The sequence below is a fragment of the Aulonocara stuartgranti genome (assembly GCF_965226115.1).
Source record: "Aulonocara stuartgranti genome assembly, chromosome: 6".
In the NCBI taxonomy this organism is placed as follows: domain Eukaryota; kingdom Metazoa; phylum Chordata; class Actinopteri; order Cichliformes; family Cichlidae; genus Aulonocara; species Aulonocara stuartgranti.
In genome coordinates, this window is record NC_138944.1 from 33151193 (window position 1) to 33177850 (window position 26658).

Consider the following 26658-nt stretch of genomic DNA (forward strand, 5'->3'; position numbering starts at 1 on the left):
TGCAGTCAAATTCCTCAAAATCAATAACCCGCGCGTAGAACTCAGCAGCTAGATGCACAAAGAAGCCATTGTAGATGCGAGTGTCTGCTTGGCGAGCGTTGCAGTAGAATCATGCTCTTACAGGCAGCTCTGCTCTCAAAGCTGAATTCACTCAAATCAAGCTGACTGAAAGTCAGCTTGATTTGTTTTGAGGGCAAAAAGGAATGTAACTGGTAATGTAATTGCCCTAATGTAATTGGTAAACAGGTTATGCAATGATGTCATCCAAGAGGTCACAAAAGACCCTTAAACAACAAAAAGGAGCATCATACCAACAGTAAAATATGGTGCTGTGATGGTCTGGGGCTGTTTTGCTCCCCCAGGACCTGGAAGACTTGTAATAACTGAACCATGAATTCTGCTGTTTACAAACAGTCATCTGTTTGTGACCTCAAGCTGAAGTGTACTGGAGGATTCTGCAGCAGGACAATGACTTTGGAGTGGCTTAGTCAAAGTCCTGACCAGATTGAGATGATGTGGCATGACCTTAAAAAGGTGGTTCATGCTCGAAAACCCTCAACTTTGGCTGAATTACAACAATTCTGCAAACATGAGTGGGCCAAAATTCCTCCACAGCACTGTAAAAGATTCATTGCCAGTTATTGCAAATACTTCATTGCTATGGATGGCCCAGTTATTAGGTTTAATCACTTTTTAACGAAGGGTCACGTAGGTTTGGATTTTTTCCCCGTTATATAATTACAAGCACTTTCATTTATGAACTGGATTTAGTTTGACTTGTGTTATCTTTGTCTAATATTTAAACTTGTTTGATGATCTGAAACATTTAAGTGTAACAAACATACAAAAAAACAGGAAGGGGGCAAACACGTTTTCAAACCACTGTACCTCCTTACAAACACTTCAGTAACTGATCGCTGCGGTCACCTGTAGTTTTTATGGAAGCTGCAGCTGTGAGGAGTGTCGCTGAAACCTCAACATTCACCTTCAGTGTAAAAGTAAAAGTGTCCTTTGAAACTTATTAGTTTAAGGAGGAAGGCACAACTTTTACTTTAAAGGCTGAGGACCCAAATGTGGTTGCTCGTTTTCCTTTTGTTTTGCTTTGTTCATTTGTCTCTTTTAACAAAAAGCACAACTTTATTGGTAATAAAAGTACAACATTGAAGTCCATAGATAAAGTAAGATAAATCCTGCAGTATGAGTGACACAAGGAAACACACTCGAATAGTAAACAGTGTTTGCAGACAGCTCTGTGTTTTCCTTGTAAATGATAGGCAATCCCTGCCATCCGCTTGTGACCAAAGCAGTCGTGTGGATGTTTTTGGTGCAGAAGACTCCTTGCAGTGGATTTCACCTAACAACAGCCAGTAAGCTCTAGGACAGGGTTGGGCAACTCCAGGCCTTGAGGGCCGGTGTCCTGCAGGTTTTAGATGTTTCCTTGATCCAACACAGCTGATTCAAATGGCTAAATGACCTCCTCAACATGTCCTGAAGTTCTCCAGAGGCCTGGTAATGAACTAATTATGTGATTCAGATGTGTTGACCCAGGGTGATATCAAAAGCTTGCAGGCCACCGGCCCATCGAGGCCTGGAGTTGCCCACCCCTGCTCTAGGAAGCAATCGTGAAACTGTCATGGGATTCACACGTTCTTCTGTCGTACAGATACTGTTAGACCCTAGTACACTGTGGAAGTGATTTGCTGGTAACACATCGCTTTGAAGCTAACAGCTGTTTGCTTGCAGCTTTTCTGGGTTTTTGTTTCATAGGTGACCCTTTAACACAGGGGTGGGGGAACTCCAGGTCTCAAGGGCCGGTGTCCTGCAAGTTTTAGATGTGTCCCTGATCCAACACAGCTGAGAGAGTGATATTATACCCCTTTCGTCAAACTGAGTGATTTATGACCCCCCTAATTGATTTATGACCCCTAATAAATTATTCATGAGCTCCGGAAGTAATTAAATTATTCATGAGCTCCGGAAGTAGGAAGTAATTAAGTAATAAAAATATGATATTCATAAAAATATAATTGATTATTTAGAAAGTTTCTTATATATCAAAAAATAGCATTCTTTTATTTCTTTAAGCAATTAAAAAAATTTTTTATTTTTTTATGCTCAAAAAACGCCATCTGGTGGCGGGTCAGTGTGTGTGTGTGCGCGCGCACGCGCGCGCCCGCGCGCGCCCGAGGCTGTGTGTCTGTGTCTCCGGACCGTGCTCTCTCGGGCTCCGTGCTCATGTGTTTAAAAATGTATTAAACCATATTAAAATTGTTTAGTTAAACTTGTGCTTTTGTAACGTTCAGTATGGCCACAAACACATGCTGCATGCCTTGGGGGAAAACTTTATTTCGATTTATATGCATTTGTAGATTTAGAATAAAACTCATACTCAGAAAAAACTCGCGATCCCCTAACCCTCCTTAGATACATAAGCAGGGAAAACTCCTTAAAAAACCCTCCGCGTTTTCTCCAAAACCCTACAATAACTTGTTAGGGTATCCCCTCTATTCCCAAAACCTTATATTCCATAACAGGGGAAATCCTGAAATAATCCTTAGTCTTTTTTCTCAAATTCAGCGCCCCGCGGCTCCCTTCATGCTCAGCCAAACAAAGCCAAAACTCCTTTTAAAAAATTCTCCGCGATTTCTCCAAAACCCTAGAATAACTTGTTAGCTACCCCTCTATTCCCAAAAAAAAAAGCGCTATAATCCAAAAACATTGGGAAAGCTCCTCTTACTAGCAAGCTCTAAAATTCAACGCACACTCTAAGTTCTACCTCGCTCTTAATCTCCGATCCACAACTTCTTGCAGAGCACAATTTTTTCCTGCTTGTTCGCTCCCCGCTCTGCTCCCGAATGCGCTGCTTACCTCGTTCGAAATTTGCGCCGGAGACCAACTCCCCCCCTTACTTCGCCCCGCTGCCAATCACATAACTATTGCACCGCTCCCTTCGCACCCCAGTTAGCCAATCCGCTCCAGGTCCGATTTTTATGATCTCCCGCTCAGGTTAAGACTACCCCCGAGCTCCCAGAAGACCCCTGCCTTCAGCCATATCAACAACTGGCGCCGCTCAGACTGCTTGCGAGTTCGCATAGGGAGCGGCCGATTTCAACAGCAACTTGCGTCTCTTTCCTTATCCGCATATCATTCGGTAAGTGTTAATCTTCCTCTCTAACTACATTTTTGCATTTTCCTTTTTACCATTCTGTCAATCCTTTCATTTAAAAAAATAAATAAATATCACAATGGTTTGTAACAGGTACAATACACCATCCATCCATCCATTCGCCTCCACTTATCCTTTTCTCAGGCTCGCGCGGTGCGCTGGAGCCTATCCCACGTACAATACACTTTAAAATATATATAAGCTCCACTTTTAACTCCCGTAAAAGTTTATACATTACATGTCTACATCACCTATCATGGCCTCATCAGGTATCTCATATCATCTTGTTATTGTTATGTTATGCTCCTTTGATATTTTGCTAGTTTGCGTGTTTTAAAACTCTTTTTGTTTTTCTTTATATTTTTAGACCCAGATGTGTTAACCTGATCCCTGCGAAACACCAGCTCTGCGTGGATTTTGACCGCGAGTGACCGGATGTTGTTTCCGGCCTGAGGTTGAGGCTCGCTTGATCACAGTTCTAAACAAGTTAACTTTCTTCACTTCAAAGTAACCCAAAAAAGAAACTATATGTCCAGTTCTCTTTACTCCAAACCTGGTTTAAGGCTATGCTGTTGTTGTGATATGGCCATACAAATAATATTAAGTTTAATTAATCTTTTAAAAAAATGGCTGCTTCATGGCTACCTGTTCAGAGAATTTGCAGACTTTTATGGAAACTGTCACAATGTAACACTCTCACTGTCAAAACAGGGTTGATCCATGTTTCTATGAACACTGATTAATATATCAACAGCTCTGAAAATCCTTTTTTTTTTTAAGTAAAGCAGAACAGGATCTCTGTATCTCTAAAAATCCCAACAAAACTGGCAATCACCTCTAAACAAATGGAAGTAGTTTATGGATCTTTATCACCTGCAACACCATGTAACACCTAGATGTTAGACTCTTTTACCATCACATTTGCAAGGGTTTATGTGTTATCCTTGATCACAGTTCTAAATAAGTTAACTTTCTTGACATAAAAGTAGCCCAAAGAAGACAAATATATGTCCAGTTCTTTTTTACTCCAAACCTACTGATCGGAAAACATTATGTGATGCTGGAAGTTTTCATCCTATCCATCTGCAAAACAAGTTTACCTGTAAGCCAACACATTAGACGTAAGCAAATTTGTGAAATTCCTGAACAATGTGCTTTGTGGAGTAGCAGTAGTACTAGAACTAGTACTAGTAGTCCTAGTATTCTGCAGCAACCAGGCTTCAAGAGTGATCACTCTTCTGGCTTTCAAATGGTGAAAACATGTCACAGTCTTAACCGCAAATCAGAAATGTTGGTAAATTTAAAAAGGAATTTAAACGTCAGCTTTGACATAGACACAGACTTTATTAATGCCACACTCAGGAAATTCACATGTTACACATGATTTAGCTCACCTGCTAAATCCCCAGAGCAATAACCACATCAGCATCATTAGCCTGAGTGTTGATCCTCCAGGTGAGTGAGTGAGTGAGTGAGTGAGTGAGTGTGTGTGTGTGATCAGAGGTGAAGCTGCTTTCTGCAAAGTCTCATCAACAACCAGGAAGAGTCTAAAAGCACTAAATATGAAACAGACCATTTACCATACCCAACACTGAGCTCCTGCACAGTCAGATGGAGTGAAACATAATGTCCCAGTGGTGTTCTGTTGGATTTAGCAGGTGAGCGTTGTTGCCAGTCAAAACCTTTTTGGAAACTCTTTACAAGAATCAATGTAATTATTTGTTTTACTTGAATCAAATGTATTGGTTTATATACCTGAAATAAAACTTTTTTTTGGAAACCCGTTACATCAAATAAAACTTTCTTGGAAAAGCATTGCAAGAATCAATCGAGTTATTTGTTTTACCCCATTCAAATCTATTGGTTTCAATACATCAAATTAAATAATTTTGGAAACCCGTTACATCAAATAAAACTTTCTTGGAAAAACTTTACAAGAATCAATGTAATTATTTGTTTTACTTGAATCAAATGTAATGGTTTATATACCTGAAATAAAACCTTTTTGGAAACCCTGTACATGAAGATAAAGTTGCAAAATAAAAGATTAAGGATTGTGTTTTTATAGCATGTAGTAAACTATCCCCTTTTTCTAACACAGAGTTTGTATGAAGTTCACTTTATCAGCTGAAAATATTAAAGCCAGAACTTACAAGATCAAAAACCTTTTACTTCATGTACAGGGTTTCCAAAAAAGTTTTATTTCAGGTATATAAACCATTACATTTGATTCAAGTAAAACAAATAATTACATTGATTCTTGTAAAGTTTTTCCAAGAAAGTTTTATTTGATGTAACGGGTTTCCAAAATTATTTAATTTGATGTATTGAAACCAATAGATTTGAATGGGGTAAAACAAATAACTCGATTGATTCTTGCAATGCTTTTCCAAGAAAGTTTTATTTGATGTAACGGGTTTCCAAAAAAAAGTTTTATTTCAGGTATATAAACCAATACATTTGATTCAAGTAAAACAAATAATTACATTGATTCTTGTAAAGAGTTTCCAAAAAGGTTTTGACTGGCAACAACGCTCACCTGCTAAATCCAACAGAACACCACTGGGACATTATGTTTCACTCCATCTGACTGTGCAGGAGCTCAGTGTTGGGTATGGTAAATGGTCTGTTTCATATTTAGTGCTTTTAGACTCTTCCTGGTTGTTGATGAGACTTTGCAGAAAGCAGCTTCACCTCTGATCACACACACACACACACACACACACACACACACACTCAACTCCACTCACTCACCTGGAGGATCAACACTCAGGCTAATGATGCTGATGTGGTTATTGCTCTGGGGATTTAGCAGGTGAGCTAAATCATGTGTAACATGTGAATTTCCTGAGTGTGGCATTAATAAAGTCTGTGTCTATGTCAAAGCTGACGTTTAAATTCCTTTTTAAATTTACCAACATTTCTGATTTGCGGTTAAGACTGTGACATGTTTTCACCATTTGAAAGCCAGAAGAGTGATCACTCTTGAAGCCTGGTTGCTGCAGAATACTAGGACTACTAGTACTAGTTCTAGTACTACTGCTACTCCACAAAGCACATTGTTCAGGAATTTCACAAATTTGCTTACGTCTAATGTGTTGGCTTACAGGTAAACTTGTTTTGCAGATGGATAGGATGAAAACTTCCAGCATCACATAATGTTTTCCGATCAGTAGGTTTGGAGTAAAAAAGAACTGGACATATATTTGTCTTCTTTGGGCTACTTTTATGTCAAGAAAGTTAACTTATTTAGAACTGTGATCAAGGATAACACATAAACCCTTGCAAATGTAATGGTAAAAGAGTCTAACATCTAGGTGTTACATGGTGTTGCAGGTGATAAAGATCCATAAACTACTTCCATTTGTTTAGAGGTGATTGCCAGTTTTGTTGGGATTTTTAGAGATACAGAGATCCTGTTCTGCTTTACTTAAAAAAAAAAAAGGATTTTCAGAGCTGTTGATATATTAATCAGTGTTCATAGAAACATGGATCAACCCTGTTTTGACAGTGAGAGTGTTACATTGTGACAGTTTCCATAAAAGTCTGCAAATTCTCTGAACAGGTAGCCATGAAGCAGCCATTTTTTTAAAAGATTAATTAAACTTAATATTATTTGTATGGCCATATCACAACAACAGCATAGCCTTAAACCAGGTTTGGAGTAAAGAGAACTGGACATATAGTTTCTTTTTTGGGTTACTTTGAAGTGAAGAAAGTTAACTTGTTTAGAACTGTGATCAAGCGAGCCTCACGGCATTTCAGGCAACCTCAGGCCGGAAACAACATCCGGTCACTCGCGGTCAAAATCCACGCAGAGCTGGTGTTTCGCAGGGATCAGGTTAACACATCTGGGTCTAAAAATATAAAGAAAAACAAAAAGAGTTTTAAAACACGCAAACTAGCAAAATATCAAAGGAGCATAACATAACAATAACAAGATGATATGAGATACCTGATGAGGCCATGATAGGTGATGTAGACATGTAATGTATAAACTTTTACGGGAGTTAAAAGTGGAGCTTATATATATTTTAAAGTGTATTGTACGTGGGATAGGCTCCAGCGCACCGCGCGAGCCTGAGAAAAGGATAAGTGGAGGCGAATGGATGGATGGATGGTGTATTGTACCTGTTACAAACCATTGTGATATTTATTTATTTTTTTAAATGAAAGGATTGACAGAATGGTAAAAAGGAAAATGCAAAAATGTAGTTAGAGAGGAAGATTAACACTTACCGAATGATATGCGGATAAGGAAAGAGACGCAAGTTGCTGTTGAAATCGGCCGCTCCCTATGCGAACTCGCAAGCAGTCTGAGCGGTTCCAGTTGTTGATATGGCTGAAGGCAGGGGTCTTCTGGGAGCTCGGGGGTAGTCTTAACCTGAGCGGGAGATCATAAAAATCGGACCTGGAGCGGAGGGAGCGGTGCAATAGTTATGTGATTGGCAGCGGGGCGAAGTAAGGGGGGGAGTTGGTCTCCGGCGCAAATTTCGAACGAGGTAAGCAGCGCATTCGGGAGCAGAGCGGGGAGCGAACAAGCAGGAAAAAATTGTGCTCTGCAAGAAGTTGTGGATCGGAGATTAAGAGCGAGGTAGAACTTAGAGTGTGCGTTGAATTTTAGAGCTTGCTAGTAAGAGGGAAGTTTTTGAAGAAAAAAGAGTAAGGAGCTTTCCCAATGTTTTTGGATTATAGCGCTTTTTTTTTTTGGGAATAGAGGGGTAGCTAACAAGTTATTCTAGGGTTTTGGAGAAATCGCGGAGAATTTTTTAAAAGGAGTTTTGGCTTTGTTTGGCTGAGCATGAAGGGAGCCGCGGGGCGCTGAATTTGAGAAAAAAGACTAAGGATTTTTTCAGGATTTCCCCTGTTATGGAATATAAGGTTTTGGGAATAGAGGGGATACCCTAACAAGTTATTGTAGGGTTTTGGAGAAAACGCGGAGGGTTTTTTAAGGAGTTTTCCCTGCTTATGTTTCTAAGGAGGGTTAGGGGATCGCGAGTTTTTTCTGAGTATGAGTTTTATTCTAAATCTACAAATGCATATAAATCGAAATAAAGTTTTCCCCCAAGGCATGCAGCATGTGTTTGTGGCCATACTGAACGTTACAAAAGCACAAGTTTAACTAAACAATTTTAATATGGTTTAATACATTTTTAAACACATGAGCACGGAGCCCGAGAGAGCACGGTCCGGAGACACGGGCGCGCCCCCGCGCGCCCAGACACACAGCCTCGGGCACGCGCGTGCGCGCGCACACACACACACTGACCCGCCACCAGATGGCGTTTTTTGAGCATAAAAAAATAAAAAAAATTTTTAATTGCTTAAAGAAATAAAAGAATGCTATTTTTTGATATATAAGAAACTTTCTAAATAATCAATTATATTTTTATGAATATCATATTTTTATGAATATCATATTTTTATTACTTAATTACTTCCTACTTCCGGAGCTCATGAATAATTTAATTACTTCCGGAGCTCATGAATAATTTATTAGGGGTCATAAATCAATTAGGGGGGTCATAAATCACTCAGTTTGACGAAAGGGGTATAATATCACTCTCTCAGCTGATTTAAATGATTAAATGACCTCCTCCTCAACATGTCTTGAAGTTCTCCAGAAGCCTGAAAATGAACTAATCATTTGATTCATGTGTGGTTTCAGGGTGATATCTAAAACCTGCAGGACATCAGCCTTTCATATGTCAATTAACAGTATTCTTCATTGTCATTGGTAGTTGCTTCAGTTATTCACCTGGAAGTTGCGAAGAGTTTATCGTGGGTCCCACCAACTTCTCCTCACCGGCACTTTTTCCACCTGCAGTCACTTAAATGATCAAATGTCACTCACTTTCTCTTGTCTCTTGTTGCCCGTCGCTTCAAATTGCTTCCAGCGTGTACACAGTTTTGAGGATTGCCACTGGTCTCTAGACATGTGTGACAGGAGATGTTTAAATGTAAACAAAAAACAGAAAACAAAGAAAAACCGCGAACATGGCAAGCCATGACAGTGTCCATGTTTGCAGACTGTCATGATTGAAAGACATGCACATCTGCCTATTTGTCGATTTATTTATTCCTTTATTATTTGGTCTGAGTATGTCGAAATCTGAAATGATAAAGAAATGATGTGCCAGGTTTGTAATATGTATCCACTAGTATCCACAAAGAGTTCAGCCCAATCTGAGATCTAGAATAACAACTATGAGCAACGGACCTGCTGCTTTACAATAATCTTTTGATTTGGTTTGATTTATTTGTCTTTTACATATTTTTAAAATGTTTTCACTAGGCCTTTTTTTAACTGCAGAGGATAAAGAGCCAACTCTGTGGCAAATCAGAGTAGAGTAGTCCAGTCAGTTAAACTATAATGAAAACAATCATTTAAAAAAAAGATTGACAACATCCTACTCAGAATCAGCCTACTACGGTGACCACAGAGTGCCTTCCCTGGTGTGATTGGAGAAGCTCTGCTCTAGTTTTCACTGTTTGTATGTATGAGTCGTGCACAAGTGGATATTTTTATCTAATACTCTGCATTTTTTTTAAAAAAAATGCAATGCTGGAATATGGCTGCTGGCAAATAGATGTCATAGTAATTCTTCTTCATCACTCACTTTGTGAGTACTTAAAAAAAAGGTAAAGAAACATGCTTGATAAAACTGTGTGAGGTGTCGAGATGTGAGAACGACGCTGGGTGAGTGGGAGAGAGAAAGGAGGTGGAAGCTGCCCTGATGGGAGAGGGAAGAGAATCACCACAGAGGAGGAGGAGGATGAACTTAACCTGCCCCCGGCTTTCTAAAGAGATAGAAAAAAAAGTAACAGAAAACATAATCTATTTGTCCTTATGCAACACTGCAAAATGCTGAGGCTTTGTTCTTTTTTGGCAACGCTGTTATCCACACTAGTAGTATGTCTTTTGTTTTTTGTTTTTTTTGATGGGGGGTGAGGTTAATGCAACACTTACAACTTGTGAAAAGTTGACTGAGTGCGTAGAGTTAGTCAGTGGACAGAGTGGATGTGGGTGGAAAACGTGACAAATCCAACTGGCATACTGGTGCGTCAAGGTAAACATTTCAAACACACCAGAGTGAAACCACAGTTTTGGAAACCGACAAATCCAGCGGCTGCAAAGCTGCCAATGAGAAACAGACTTCATCACTAGCTGCTGCGACAGTGCTGCTCAGCGGCCAACTGAAAGGAGAGTGATAGAAGCGAGCAGCTGTGAAGTGTTGATGCAGAGAAAGAAGCCTGCAGGCTTGGACTGGTCGTCAGCTTTGACTTTAAGGAGAACTGGATGTACGCTGGTAGTAGAACATACTCAGCCCATGACTGCAGTGACCAGTGACTTCTATCGAGTGACTTACAACAGAGAGTACGTCTACAGAGTCTGTAGAAAATGACACAAAGCAGGATCCAGGTTTGTTTCAACATGATCTATTCTAGGGACAATATCAGCTTAGATGGGTTTGTAATCCAATTAGTGGTAATCAGATTTTTTTGATTAATCTTACCACTTTCAATGTATTGAAGAGCCAAGAATCCCTCAAAATTGAAGAATATTTTTAGCTAAAAAAAAAAGAGCAAATCTTTGGGGGTTGTCCACCCTTGGGAAGATTGGCAGCTGTCCTGAATATTTTTAATTTGTGAAAGATCTTTCTCCCTGTGGATTTATAAACTTCAAATAATTTGTAAATGGCCTCATACAGTAATTCTTCTCAGACTGATGGGTCCCATAAGTTCCTGCCTAAAGACATGATGTTTTTCCTTCTTCACATTGAGTAAACACACATCTGACTGCAGCAAAGTGCCAAACAACATCTGTGTGAACTTTCTTTTCACATGATTGCATATCAGTGACTTTTTGTAATAGCCTGAGACTCAGGAATCATGGAGACATGTTTAGCTCACGGCTGTACTTTATTCGGGGGGCCGGGACATCGGCCCCCACAGACCGGAAAACACCAACAACCACTGTTGCCCCCTAGTGGACCCAACCCGGCCACAACATAACATTCCTCCCCCCTTAAACTGAAACTACACCGTAGTTTAAAACATCACAGAACACACCCATAACCAAAAACCCTTAGTCCAACAGCCATGTGTTAACCAATAACAATTCACTGTAATCACGGCACAAAGTCTCTCAAGTACTCCGGCTGTCTCTTGGTTCGTTGCGACCGCCACAACTCCATGGCCGGTGATTCGGGTGAATCACTACTCCCCAGAGAGGGCGTCACCACAGGAGTGACTTGTACCTCCTTGTGTCTCTCCTCCTCCACTTCCAGCTCCGCACTGCTGTGTGGGTCTGCCTCCGGGGGCTCACCCGACTGGCCTTCCAGCGATCCTGCAGCCAGGCCCGATTTCATGCGGGCAAACAGCTGATCAACGTGACGCCTCACCACTGTCCCATTGCCCAGCATCACCAAGTAGGAGACAGGCCCCGTCATCTCCTGTATGAGTCCTGGAATCCATTTGGGTCCTCTGCCATAGTTTCTGGTATATACAGCATCTCCCCTCCCAAACATGCGCTCCTTGGCATGTCTATCATGGTACAGTCTTTGACTGTCTTGTCTTGCCTTCACCCTTTGCTTCAAGTCAGGGTGTATGAGGTCGAGCGTACACCTCAACTTCCGGCCCATCATTAACTCCGCAGGTGACTTCCCTGTTGTGGACTGTGGTGTGATTCTGTAGCTAAACAGCGCCCTGTTTAACTTGGTCGCCAGGGTGTCTCCCGTACTCTTTTTCATGAGTCCTTTGAACGTTTGCACTGCTCTTTCGGCTAACCCATTGGATGCTGGGTGATATGGAGCGGAGGTGACGTGCGTGATTCCATTCTTTGTCATGAACTCTTTAGTTTGCGCACTTACAAAACACTGAGCATTATCTGAGACTACCATCTCAGGAAGTCCGTGTGTACTGAAACAGTTTCTCAGGCAGTCTATGGTGGCCGCAGCTGTAGCGGATTGCACTGGATACACATCTAACCATTTAGAGTGGGCGTCCACTATTACCAAGAACATTTTACCCAGAAACGGGCCCGCATAATCGATATGTATCCGTCTCCAGGGCTTTTCTGGCCACTCCCAGGGGTGTAAGGGTGCCTCTTGTGGTCTGTGTCTAAGCTCCTGGCAGTTACGGCAAGACCTCACCTTGTCTTCAATGTCATTCTCCATATGCGGCCACCACATGTAACTTCTGGCCAGGCCTTTCATGCGGCTCATACCTGGGTGTGACTGATGTAGCTGTTCCAACAGGGGGAGTCGACCTCTCTCTGGTATCACCACCCTTGACCCCCACAGCACGCACCCATCCTGCACACTCAGCTCCTGTTGCCTCTGCCTGTAGGGTTGAAAATCATGATGCTGCGTATTGGGCCATCCCCTCAATACATACTCACGTACTCTGGCGAGTACTGGGTCTTTGGTTGTCCATCTCTGCAGCTGCTCAGATGTCATCACTTCCTCCTGGTCCTGATCTACCATTAACACTTGGTCCTCCGCCGCCACTTCTTTAGGGAGCAACTCTGGAAGAGGTAGACGACTCAGACCATCAGCATTACTGTTATTTTTGCCTTCTCCCTTAGTGTCATTCGCCATGAAGAAGTACTCCAATATCTCACAATATTCCTCCCAGGATTGCCGCTCTCCGTCGAACGGTGCCACCGAGCCCAAAGTGGTAGCCATTATTCCACACCGAGGGTTATGCTCCGCTTCCAACAGATGCTAGCGCTGTACCTCTCGCCAACCTCCGTTCCGCAGTCACTTACGACGTTGCGACTTCACAGCAAACCCTGGCTTTCATCCTCGTCGCCATATGTAATAGCCTGAGACTCAGGAATCATGGAGACATGTTTAGCTCACGGCTGTACTTTATTCGGGGGGCCGGGACATCGGCCCCCACAGACCGGAAAACACCAACAACCACTGTTGCCCCCTAGTGGACCCAACCCGGCCACAACATAACACTTTTTGTCCATGTTTTTTAACCTTATTCCTGCTAACCAACTAACCAACCAACTAACCAACCAGTTCTGTCATTTTTTTCAATAAAGACTTCAAAAGGTCACAATAAAGTAAAAGTACCGCTTGTAGTACTTCATAGTACTTAGAGTACTGTTACTACAATTTAAGGAAGACTAAGCTCAACTATTTAAGCACATTAACTTGCAATAAGATCATCAAGTGAGTATATAAGGATATATGTATTTCTTGAATGGTGTTCTGTTTTTACTGAATGTAGAAATAAAGCACATGCCGTTTTCCTTTCTAGCCTCTTTTAATCCTCATGAAAAAAAACAATGGCTAATGATTACATAGATTCATTGCTCTGAATTGGAAGAGGCTGAAGCTCCATCCACACCCATACTATAAAGATCAAATTAAAGGTACAGTCAGTATTTGGGGTGCATTAGAAAAAATGTTCTGCCCATAAATGTTCATTGATTATTATGTAATTTCCTGAAATGAAGCCAGGGCATAACGTTTTACAGCCTCCTCCAAAGTAATGATTTGGTAATCCAGGTGCAGGCTGCAGGATGAACCACAATGATCAAGCAGCAAAGTTGTACAACTACAACCTCTTTCAAGCTCTCTAGACTTTTGCCCTTTTCCATGGACCTCAGAAGCACGTGAAGTTGTGATAGAAACAAAATGATTATCTGGATGTGCTGTCTTCAGATCCTAATTTTTTTTAACTTAACTTTTATCAATTGCTTTAAAGTTGCAACACAAGATACTACAAATGCTCCATTTTTATTAAATTCACACCCATTAGATAACATACAAGTCAGCTGACTAAAGAGGTTTGAATATACAACTTTTCAGGACAGACTGGGTGTTATCATCATTGTACTTGATCCAAAGTTGTGATTTCGGCGCGTTACAATGAAAGGCTTTTTTTTCACATAATACTGCTTCCTTGTTCTACAATAAATGTGTGAAAGTGCTGGATGCTTTTTGAAACAGCTTCTGTATGTGTTTCTGCAGAGTAACACAGTGAGACACCAGGGGTGTAGTAAAAAGGCTGTATGATTGTGTTTAGTGCTTCCAACATCAGCAGCATATTATGAACACGCTAATTAGTCGGGAAAACGTCTCTCCAGATGCACTTCCATGCTGCTTTCTTCTCTTTCTCTCCTTTAAATCATCACCTTGTCTAATCATCAGTCCCCTATCACTCCATCCTCTGAGACATAATTCATTTGTTCGCTCATCTTTTGATCATTTGCTTCCTCTTCTTTATGCGCTTCTTCCTCTTCTTCTTTTTTTTCTCCTTCAGGGTACAGTAAACAATCAGACCGGTATCTTCCCAGAAACCTTTGTGAAGATTATTAAACCCCTCCCTGAGAGTGACTCTGAAGGTGAAAGTGGAGGCCACACATACAGCTGTCTCCGCTGCTTCCTGCTCACCCCTTCTGGAGTCGACACCAGGTCTGTCTGACTTTAGTGAGCTAAGACGATATCGTGTGCGATTCGATTTCAGGTTTTAAACGCATTGTTTATTTATATGTTACTCTTGAAACAGTATCATGCCAGTGAGAAGAGATCCTTCATATGATCACCACAGATATATGCAAATTACGGTTCAAATGAATCACAAGAATATTGGCTTAAAGGTAGATAAGCAGCTTGTTTCAGACAGTGGAGGAACTGAGGGATACACCGAGGCCCAGGATAAGATAAATAAGGATTATTTCAAACTGTGAATCATGCAAAGCTGCTTGAGTATAATCCTGAAAAAAACAAAAATTTAAAACATTAATAGGTCCCCTAATTTTATACTTTGAGGCTTTAATGGCTTCAGATAACTAACATCAAATGTTAGCCTCAGCCATCAGGTAATGAAAACATTACAGTTAGTCATTACAGGTGATCGTACACTAATATATAGCACTATCTTCTATTTGTACAATTACATCCCTTAAATCCTGCACATTTGTTCTTGAAGTTAAAAGAAAATGAATACTGCATTTCTCACTTCAGCTTTGTGGAGGGATTTGAATCCCCTTCAGTCAGATTTCAGATGTAACAAAATCCAACAAAAAACCTTGGATTGAATTTGTTACTGTGAATTTGTTGAATTTATTGTTGCAGGCGACATAATGTAAAAGTGAATCTCTCCTATTAGCATTGTGTATATTGATTTTTAGGCCTTCAGTTTTCTAAATGCTTTAATCAGAGAATTGTGTGTTCCTTCTTTAACAGAGATGTGTGTGTACAAGAGGACCTCAGCATCCAGCCATCATACAAGGACCTGCTGTCTCGCATGAGGTAAAACTATCCTCAGTTCCTCAGTAATCTGCTCTCAGTCTTGTAGTAGCGCTGGGTTTTAGGTTATAAAAAAGCCACACCCTTACTGCATTTACACCTATATGGGAAAGATTAGTATCGGCGCTGAGGGAGAAATTACTGTGAGCGACTTCACACATGTAAGCAAATTACCACACCTTCTAAAATGTGATAATGATTTACTTGGTTAAAGCTTGTGAATACTGTTAAAGGAGACGTTCATGCTGTTTTCAGCTGTTTACATTTGCACTGAGGTCTTACTGGTCTATTGGTGCATCATGTGCGCATCTTATAACTCCTAAATACGTCTATATATTTATATTCAATGTTGGTCTGGAATATTACAGAAGCTAAGTTTGGTTCTGGTGGACGTCTCTTCCTGTTAAAAGGGAGTTCTTCTTCTCCATTATCACCAAGTGCTGGCCAAGGATCTCTAACAAGATCTGATTGTTAGAGAAAAGTCAAAACAGAGTTTTAGGGGCTTTACTTTACAATGTAATACACACACACAGAGACACACACACACGCACACACATATAAAATTGAATTGAACTGGGAAATTTAATTCAGCTTTACTATTACTCCAGTGAAAATTGTGAAAGATGAAATTAAAGGGATTCAGCATCAATGACTATAATCTGATTCTGTTTTTCTTCTGAGTTTATTGCATACCAGCGGCAAGAAATTGCAACAGAAACCATCCACAGCAGGAGGATTGCACTCCTTTACACATGTGGCACAACAGCACGGACTTCATTAACTATGACAGACATTAGAAAATGATTGATTAGGATCTAACAGCAATTTACTTCTGGTTCTCTCTCACATAGTCATAGTTTATATGTTGCAGTTTATTAAATGTTTTCATGATGTTTACTAAAGATTGTATGAATGTGATCCCAGATCCAACTTTTATTCCATTAAAATTCTGGACTGCTTTTATTCATAAATAGTTTCAGTAAACTCTCTTTGCACAGAAACATGAACCATACTGTACATGCATTCACATAAATATTCTGATATCAAATATTCTTCCAAATTCTTTTCTGAATTAAAAAAAACACACCACTTGTTTTGGTTATTTCTACATGAGCAATTAGATGTTAAATTTACATTACAAATCTAAGCTTTTGTCCACGCAAAATTGAGCAGATTTCCATATCTGATGTTTCTTCCAGCATGTACTGATGAACTATGCTGATTGCTGACCTTTGTGAGCACGCTTTCAGCATTTCATTTTTTGTGAGTTAAAATGAAATTCCACAACAAACAGCGATGGGTATGAATCCATTAATTCACCGACCTGCCCTGAGGAGGAACATATTTAGTCATTGTGCACTGCAAACCTGCAAAATGCCTGTTGCCAATCCTCACCACTCATCAAATTAGTTCCTGTGGGACCTCCAAGTCCCCCCTCTTGCAATCTTTCCCTCAGCAACATCACCGGATGCATGTGCTCATTACGCTATCTGTCTTTTTCTCTTTCATTCTCCCTCTCCCTCTATTTCTCATTATCTGGTAATTTAGATATGTGAACGCTATGATTATTAGCCCTCCCCATTCATAATCAGTTCATTTCCGCCGCTTATCTGCTCATTATTGTCTTTCTGTGTTCAGGCCTATTGTGCCCTGGAGTAGGATGGATGAGACCCTGGTCTTGAGTTTTAATATGGCTTAGCACTGATAAAAGGGAGGGGGAGAATAAGGATAGGGAGGAAAGGGTGTTGGTTACATACGAGAAGACAGGAAGTAGGAAAAGAAAAGACAGATGCCAGCGCTGTAGAACAAGAAAGCTCAGAAAATGGGCCTCCTAAGGTATCTCAAGACTGTTTTATTCTGTTACATTCTAAATCTAGGCGTACATTGAACACAGCAAGAAATTGGCCCCCACTCATGCACCACCCAAGAAAGCGCAAAAACAATAGTACCTTTTAAAGTGCTAAGCAGCCATTTATTTGCTTCAGCAGTGAGCAATGCCAAAATAATAAACAAAACTCCCTAAAAAGGTCCCTATGCTTCCCTATACAAAAGAAATCCAACCAAAAGACAGTTCACTTACCTAACATTCTAAAAGAAAACCAGGAGAAAACTGAGTCAGCAAAAATGGCTTCTCACACCTACCAGGCTGCTGCAGGGAACAATATATACACAATATACAATATATACAAATCTATTTACAACGATTTACAAGATCAAGGCTCTAACGCCAGACACACAAATGAGGTTAAACTTGCGAATCAGTTTGCAAAGGCACTCTAAGTATCAACAACTGGAAAACACAGGCTGGTGGTGGAGGATGGTGGAGGCTAGGAGGGAGGGGGCCAGGGGGCTGTTATCTGGTGGTTAATTACAGGGGGGTGATCATCCAATTATCCAATCCTAGGACAGGAACAAACTCCACCCAACAACTCAGCAGCCACTCCCAGGTGTCCACCCCCTAAGAGAGAAAAGGAAAAACCCACAGCCATCCTCTGGTGGGAGGAGTCACACACATAAAACACAAACACTGATAACACTGAATCATAACAAAATGTGGTTGTTAGTCCAAATGCAGTCATTTATATTTGGTGATATGGCTCTGTTCTGGGATTTTTTCACACTTCCATCCATATACTTGGAATATGGAGTATAACTGGGAGGAGCTAGGGTGGTAGTGGGTTGCAAAGTAGCTTGCAGATGAGTGATGACAATACAGGGTGCAGCTGCAGCTTGAATAGGATGGCCCTTATGAGATTTGCCAGTTGAATGTATAACAGGTTATGAGCCAGGCAATTAACTGGCTTTGAGACAATCTCACTCGCTGATCTCTCAGAATTTCTGCCAACAAGAACTAACAACACCCACAAATAGTTTTTCTATTTCTGTAGAATATGCTTAATATTATTTATACTCTAAAAAAACACACTGATTATTGAAGTGTTTTTTTCGTCTCTTGCAGGAATGTTTTCAAGGTGGATGATATTGCCCTGAACTACCGCGACCCTGATGGTGACCTTATTCGTATCCTGGACGATGAGGATGTCCAGCTGATGATCAAGGAGGGCAGACGTCAACAGGACAAAGTCAAGAGACCTGTTAATCAGTTTCCATGGGAACTGCATGTGACCACGACCTCTGACCTTTCTGTTTACAATACAGAGGCTTGAGAGAAGTTGAAGAGAAGAAAAATAAATATAAAATATTTAGTTGTGTCATATAAGAAAATGAATTTAACCAAGTGTATAGTTGCTGATTTGAACTCTGTGTAGTTTGCCATTTACATTCATTCTAAGTCTGTTTCAATAAATGTTCCAGTCATTTCACTTAATAAAATAACTTAATACCATATTTACATTTTGCATGCTTAAATTTTTTTCTGCTTGCTTAGAGGCTTTTCAACCGTTAGATGTGCTCTCTGACAGAGTTTTACAGTCTAGTTAGTAGTTCAGTAAGAAGAGATTAGAAGGAATTGAACAGGAGTTGTTAATATACAGAATTCAGTTCTGTTATTTGACAATTAGACTCTGGTCCCCCATCACAGCAGAATGAAGTCCCAGCAGTGATGGGAATTAGGGCAGGGCATTTCCTCAAGCTTTATTTTTAATGCTAGAAAGTAGGGTGTTGTTGTTGTTCATCCATCAGTATGTCGACAGAATCAAGAGCTGGACAGCAACAGGACCCAACGTGAGCCATGCTTAATGGCTAAAGACGCAACAGCACTCCATGGACGCTTGGTCAGCCATCATAGTAGCAAAGCTAAGTGGGTTCAGTACATGACCACTGCCAATAAATGTTTTGGAAACACCAAAGGCCAAACTCAAGCTCCTGGCTGATAAAGCAGCACACCAGGACTCTTACGACCAGAGAAACCGCCTGCACTACAAGAAAGCCTACAACCAGTGTTGGGCAGTAACACTGGTATTTAAAATACAAAATATGAGTAACTTTATTCTGTTACAGTTACCGTTTAAAAAGGTGGTATTCAGAATACAGTTACTTTGTTGAAATGAAGGGATTACACAGCAGTCTTCCTGTTTCATATGTTAGGCTGTTCCCTCTCTATTTTTTGTAATTCCACGCTGGAACAAAACACACACTGAGAGGCTCTAATGCAGGGGTGTCAATCTAGCGGCCCATGTCACCTCCACTTGTGGCCCACATAATGACGTGACAAAATATTTTTAAAAATTATTGTTCAAATAATTATTTAATATGATGGCAATAGGCAGAGTGTGACAAGCATAGCCCTAAAGAATGTAGCCTCACGGGCAGTGTAGCCCAGTTGTAAGTAAGCTATTAAGACTTGACTGTACACTGTGTTTGTCTTTACCTCCGAAACAATAAGTTCTGTTGGAGCAGCCTTTCAACTCCTCTCTCTGTCTCTCACTAGCAAAGTTGACCCAGACAACAAAGTAAAGCTAGTTTTTGGCTACGAGCCCAACAAGAACCCAAGGTATTAGCCAGAGGTCCCTTTACTACGGTTCGGAGCCGCGGACCTGTTTTATATACGAGACTGCTGCAAAAAGTGCAGCCTTACCTAATGTCCACCTACTGTTACTCAATTATATTAAGATTTTAAAATCTAGTTGGTGTTGGTAAAGCAAATAACCTTCAGTAATAAATCACACAGCAATAGCACATTCGTGTAGTTGTAAAAAAGCATGATAATATATTAAGTAATCCAAAGTATTCAGAATACGTTACTCTCATTGAGTAACGTAATGGAATACGTTACAAAATACATTTTGGAGCATGTATTCTGTAATCTGTAGTGGAACACATTTTAAAAGTAACCTTCCCGACACTGCCTACAACACTTGAGTGCTTGGCACTGTAGAAGACCACCAGCACATTAATAACATTCATGAGAAACTCAATGGTTCTGTGGAAGACAACAATGGAGGACAACGCCAAATAAATTACGCAAATCACCAAGTGCAGAATATACCAAGGTGTCCACACTACTATTCTGTATGGGGCTTAACCACCTAAGGCAGCTTATTACTAAGAGCATATATGAATTCAGGAGTGGTGAGACTATCAGCTGCCTCCTGTACATCGATAACAATAAGTCATTATTTTCAAGCATGAAAGGTGGTTGGAAATAACGGAGCTATGATCCTCTGGGACTTCAAGTTCCAGACATTTGTTGTTCAACCAACCAGACATAGTGGTAGTTGACAAGCGCAGAAGACTGCAGGCGTGATAGATGTGTCGATCTCAGTGGACAGCAACATAGGGAAGGAGGAGCACGGAGAGAAAGACCAGGGGCTGAAGGAACAACTGGAGCACACGTAGAAGATAAATTTCAAATTTGTTTACACTGGTAATAGGAGAATTAGGAGCTATAACCCCAAAACCTGAAGATTCCAGGTAGAGAGGACTCCAGGAACAGCTAAGAAGAACCCTCAAACTCACAGGCCTCTGGCAGAGGACCTGAGCTTGTTTTGAGCTAATTTCAAAATTGCAACAAAAACTTTGTGTTATTGTAATGCAAAGTACCAAATAGCAATGGATTCATTATAAAGTTCCACAGGGATTTTTTTCCCCCCTCAGTAGTAAAGGTTATCAACCTTTAGGAGAAAGCTGTGGGAAAAAGTTTGAAAGCTATTGAAATAACTTTAAATTTATATTGAGTTTAATACAAATCCCAAACATATCTGCCCCCAGGGTTACGGATCAATACTGTTACTCAAACTTTTAATCTTGTGAAACCCAAAAGCTTCTCCTCATCTTTAACTAGAGTTTAAATAACATCTTTTATAAAAACATTGTGTTCCTTATTGTGTTCTTATTAAATCTATATGATTAAATCTTCATGAAGATTACGCACACAGTCATCTGCATTCAAACCCAAGACATGCTGTCTTTCTGACTATTTTGTCTACATCAGGAGTGGGCAACTCCAGGCCTTGAGTGCCGGTGTCCTGCAGGTTTTAGATGTGTCCTTGATCAAACACAGCTGATTCAAATGGCTAAATTACCTCCTCAACATGTCTTGAAGTTTTCCAAGGGGCTGGTAATGCAGGACCAGGACACCAGCACTCGAGGCCTGGCGTTGCCTACCCCTGGTCTACATGTATGTTTCATAACATGTATCCATGTTCTGAATCTTTGCAAAGACTTGGCTATTCACTGCATTTGAAACTTTAAAATCAAAACTCTTTATTTTGAAGTTTTAGCTGCACCTTTATGTGGTAATGAAGGAGGATTTCAGGTTTTCACTTTTGTTTATGTTTGCTTCAAAAGGAACAACGGCTTTATTTCATTCACACCCAGCATTCATATTTCGCTCATGTGTCTGCATTTCATTCATACTCGCCTCAGGAAATCCAGATATTGCCTTTGCTGTCAGAGGCACTTTTACCTCATCTTGAATGCAAAGTTATTCCCATCATATTCTTTTTAACAACCTCTTTCAGGCACTGTTGAAATTATTCAAAAGTTGCTTATCACACTGGAGGCCACTGACACTTTCCCATATTTAAGCATAAACACCCTTTTAACTATTCAGTAGTATACATTGTTATTTAGTTTCTTTGTTTTTTTTTTTCTGCAAGAAACTCATTAGCATCATTAGGAAAATAATCAATTTATAGGGAAACATGCGTGCAGTTCAATTCTATGATAGTAAATTTGACTTTCTCTTCTTTTTTAATACTTAGAAAAGATTTTTCAGGGCAATAAATCCTCCTTACCAGATCTCCTCAGTTGCCTTCTTGTGGAGAGGCAAGACTCTCAAGCTGGATGTGGGACATAACCATCTTTCAGTGTGGAGAAACAGCAAGTCTCCTGTGAGGCTCGCTCAGATGACCAAGTTCCTCATCCTACCTCTAAGGCTGAGCCTAGACACTCTTTGGAGGAAGCTCATTTCTGCTTTGGTACAGTAAGGGTAACAACATGGCTTTTTAACAGAGCTTTACAACATTGCTGCAAATGTTCTAGCAATCTGTCTATCAGTCTCCCACTTCACTTTTCCATCACCCATGAACAGCACCACAATACACTTAAACTCCTTGTGGAGAAAATGATCCCAAACGCCGAGTGGGCACTGCTTCCTTCTAATAACAATGGACTAGATTCTAATTCTCATATCAGGCTGCTGCTCAGTGTGGCCAGAAGAGCTGGAACAAGACTGTCTGAGAGCCCCTTTGGTTGCAGCTAAACAACTTTGTTCCCCAGGTCTTCTGTCTATAATCACTGTTTAGCAAATAGAGTCATTTCTTCATGTGTTATAAATACGGTCACACAGTCGCTCCTAAAGAAACATAACCTTGAGTCTAATGTCCTTATTAATGATACACCCCAAATTACCTTACCACTCCAAGATTTCTGAACAGTTCCTGGTTTTGTTCTATAGAGCAGCGGTCCCCAACCCCCGGGCCTCGGACCGGTACCGGTCCGTGAGTCGTTTGATACCAGGCCGCGAGAGTTGAGGGTCAGGTGTGAAATTCAGGGTTTCTATCAGTTTTCAGCGTTATTTTGTTATCATTTTTATCATTAACTCTGTTTTCCTGGGTCTTTTCACGTGTGTTATGAATAAATCTTTTTTTCGGTACTAGTTTTATTTTGTTGTATTTATCCGCTACACCTTAAAGGCCGGTCCGTGAAAATATTGTCGGGCATAAACCGGTCCATGGCGCAAAAAAGGTTGGGGACCGCTGCTATAGAGCATAAAGTTGGACTGCTGGGTCTAGTTTTGCACCTGTTCTTCATGTCTGAAATATAGAAGCTGTCCATATAAGAAACTGTTTGTCATCCTCAGCTTACATTAACTGTGGCATCCCTAAAGGATTCAATTAGGTCCTCTTTTATTTCCATTATGTATGATAACCCAGTGCTTTGTTCACTATCACTGATATATGAATGACACAGAGCTATCTACCTGTAACAAAGCCAGACTTCTGACAATGACTCAGAAACTCTTTGACTGAATGATCTGAAATTCTGGATTACATAAATTTCTTTGAACTAAATAATAGCAAAATGGAAGTGATTTTATTTGGCTGCCTGCACTTAAAAATCTCCCCATTGAGGCACTTGGCCCTTTAACCACATACATCCAAACTGCAGTTAAAAATCTTTGGGTTTTTGTGGATAGTTTGTTTACTTTTAACAAACAAATCAGTGATGCTGTGAAGGGCCCCTTTTACCAATCGAAAATCATCGCAAAATCAAGGCACCCATATGGAAAAGATATATATAAATCTTATAAAGTTCGTATCTGTCTTGTATGAAACTTGTATGAAAAGCATACAAGAGTGAAAAATAAGATACCTTGAAAAATTATATAATGAAACTTGTGTGTTTTGGATACTTACTAACAAAATATATGAAAGTAATGAGAAAGTGGCCACTTTCATGAGTAAATCATGTATGTTTTTACTATTTCTTTTCCATATGGGCAGTTTTGTGTATAAAAGGCTTAACATGTAATACTGCTAACTTCAGCTCTTTGGAAGCATTTGTGACATTATGCTAAACTAAGCTGGTCAGGAACTCAAAGTGATAAGAAAACAGTGTTTCCTGACCTTAGCTGGACCCCAAACTTCAAGAGAAGTTTAAAAAAGGTGATTATGAGGGTTAGTACCTGTTTGCATTTCTACAGAGAATCACTGTGGTGGTCGCTTTGAACTTTCTTTGGGCTGGTTTTTAACTTTGTCACTTTATGAAGTGTAATGAATTACTTTCTCTGGCACGTAATTAAATAACATACTACATTACTTCTAAACAAAGTAATGAATAATGCATAATGCGCTGCTCTTTTTGAGTAAGACCCCAACACTAAAGACAGTATATCATTCGTGTTTGTCACGGCCCAGCGGCACGAGGGAACAGGGATGGACACAGGCGCAGAAACCAACCCGGAAGCGAGGTGACAGAAAACAAATGATTTATTTCCGCCCACAGGTAAACAAAGGTGAAACACAAAGCGACGCCACCACACTAGTGGCGCGTAGGATTCGTCGGGGATAATGAGGGCGACCTAGACACCTCTAGGAGACGGCTGAACAGCGGGGACAGCGGGGAGGTAGAAACAGGACTAGGTAGGGACCGGGGGCACTGGAACAAGAGGAGATCACGATCAGAGGGATCCAGCAGACAACCAACAATCCTCCGCAGTTGAATTGAATTGCCTTACTTGGTTTCAGATGGAGGGGACAGGTGGAGCGGAAAATCCGGAAGCGGTCGAGGCGTGGGGAGGCAGGCAGGTGAGCGGTGGGCCGGCAGGCCACGTGGTGTAAGCAGCAGGCGGCCCAGGTCCAGGAGGACGGGAGCGAGGGGAACAAGATCTCCACTCCGGGTGCTATCTCTGAGGACAAGAAAGACAGGTGAGTCATCACACGGCGTTAAGACAAGGTTTAGGATGCTCCACTGAACTAACATGGGAATAGCAGATACTCAGGCGATGAGTGGTTGAGAGCGCAGGTCTGATATACCGCTGGCACGATTGCTCACAGGTGGTCAGCCAGGGAGGGGCAACCGGACTCCGCCTAAAGGAGGAGGAGCCGCTGTCTGAGACCTGTAGGTGCCCAACCAGACCATGACAGTGTTATAGCTATACTGGCTGCCTGTGGAATTTAAAATTGATTTTAAAATGTTATTGCTTATTTTTAAGGCCTTCATTGATCAGTTTCACAATATATGGCCGATCTTTTAACCATGTATTTTGCTTCCAGGTCACTGATGTCATGGTCTCAAGAACTTTCCTCAGGGTGCCCTCCTGACTGAAAAACTCAGACATACCAATTCTCAGTGCTTTTAATCAGATCTTAGTTGCCTCATAGTTTGGGCAAGTGTGCAGTAAATGTGCTCTACCACTCCTTTTTTGGCCATTTTCACTTTTGATTTATTTTATTTATATATCTACTCTTTTTTAAAACTGCCTTTTCAGTTTTATACTCTTTTATTACTATTTTATTTATCACATTTTAACCACTTGACTTTGTCCACTGTTCCACAGCCAGGTTGAAAATCACACTGCACCCCCTAAATCTGAGGTTGGGCTAATGGATGGATACTCCTAAGCAGAGATGCTTAGGACTGCTGCTCTCACACCCAGGACCAGCATAAGTATTAGAAAATGGGTGGATGAATGGATTATTTTTTTATATACTACTATAAAAAACTAGGTCTTGTTATTTTTCTTTACTTCTAAAATGCTGTTAACTCTCTATCCAAAAATACAGTTGTGATCTCTGGACACATGGAAGTGTAAATGGTGACTGTTCAAGTGTTAATGGGTGTTTTTGTGAGGATATGTTCCACTGAGGCACAGTACACTGACCTGCAAAGCTCTGATATAAATGCATAGGGCTCTAATTCACTCTCTTATGTTGATGAGTTGTGTGCAAAAAAAAGAAGCTGTGTGTGCTTCTATTAATGTTACTGTGCTGAAAGCATTTAAAACTGACCATGCAAAACAAACTGAGAGAGACACGAGCAAACCCTCTTGAAAAAAAAATCTCTTGAATGTTTTTGGGTTTTTTTTGAGTTGAAATCAAAGTACAGAACATGTCGTTGATATTGAAGTTTATCTGTTTGTTTGTTTTGTGCTGTGTGCATCAGGCTCTTTTTGGATTATAATGGATTGCAATGATAATGGATTGCATTTATATAGCGCTTTTCGGGGCCCTCAAAGCGCTTTACAATTCCACTATTCATTCACTCTCACATTCACACACTGGTGGAGGCAGCTACAGTTGTAGCCACAGCTGCCCTGGGGCAGAATGACAGAAGCGAGGCTGCCATATCTCGCCATTGGCTCCTCTGCTACAAAAATCTGTTTTTTCATTTCTAAAGTGATAGAACGTTTACCTCCTTTTCAGTGACTTAGAAGAACAATTTGACCTTGACAAAGCTGGACTGCAATAAACTTGTTACTACTGAGTAACGCAGTTCAAAAGGGAGCATAATAGCGTCTGGAGCAAAAACCCTTTGCACTGCATCCTTGGTGACTACTTTCAGTCAGTGCCATGTTTTTAGTGTTTTAAGTGTTAAAGTGACAAGCCCTCTGATGCCACTGTGGTCTTCAGCTTCGGCTGCTGCTCTCATCCTGGGCAACTTGACACAGAGTGGGTGGGTGTGGAGAAAGAGCTTGTCCAAGGACAGACAATCGAGCCGATCAGAGTTGTTATTTTCTCTGAAGTAGAAAAGACTTTCTTGTTTGAGTGAAACTTTCACAGTTGAGTCTTTTCAGACTAAAAGCGCTGGCTGGGG

General features: G+C 40.7%; 1 protein-coding gene across 1 annotated transcript in view; it reads left to right on the forward strand.

Moving 5' to 3' along the window:
- The window catches only part of ncf4 (neutrophil cytosolic factor 4), a 46573-nt gene extending 27798 nt beyond the window's left edge, over positions 1-18775 (forward strand). The window contains exons 8-10 of the mRNA XM_082536334.1: positions 14450-14601; positions 15376-15441; positions 18398-18775. Coding sequence (XP_082392460.1) covers positions 14450-14601; positions 15376-15441; positions 18398-18605 — 426 coding nt within the window. The 3' untranslated portion in view covers positions 18606-18775. The remainder of the gene's footprint in view (positions 1-14449; positions 14602-15375; positions 15442-18397) is intronic.
- Positions 18776-26658: the final 7883 nt, after the last annotated feature.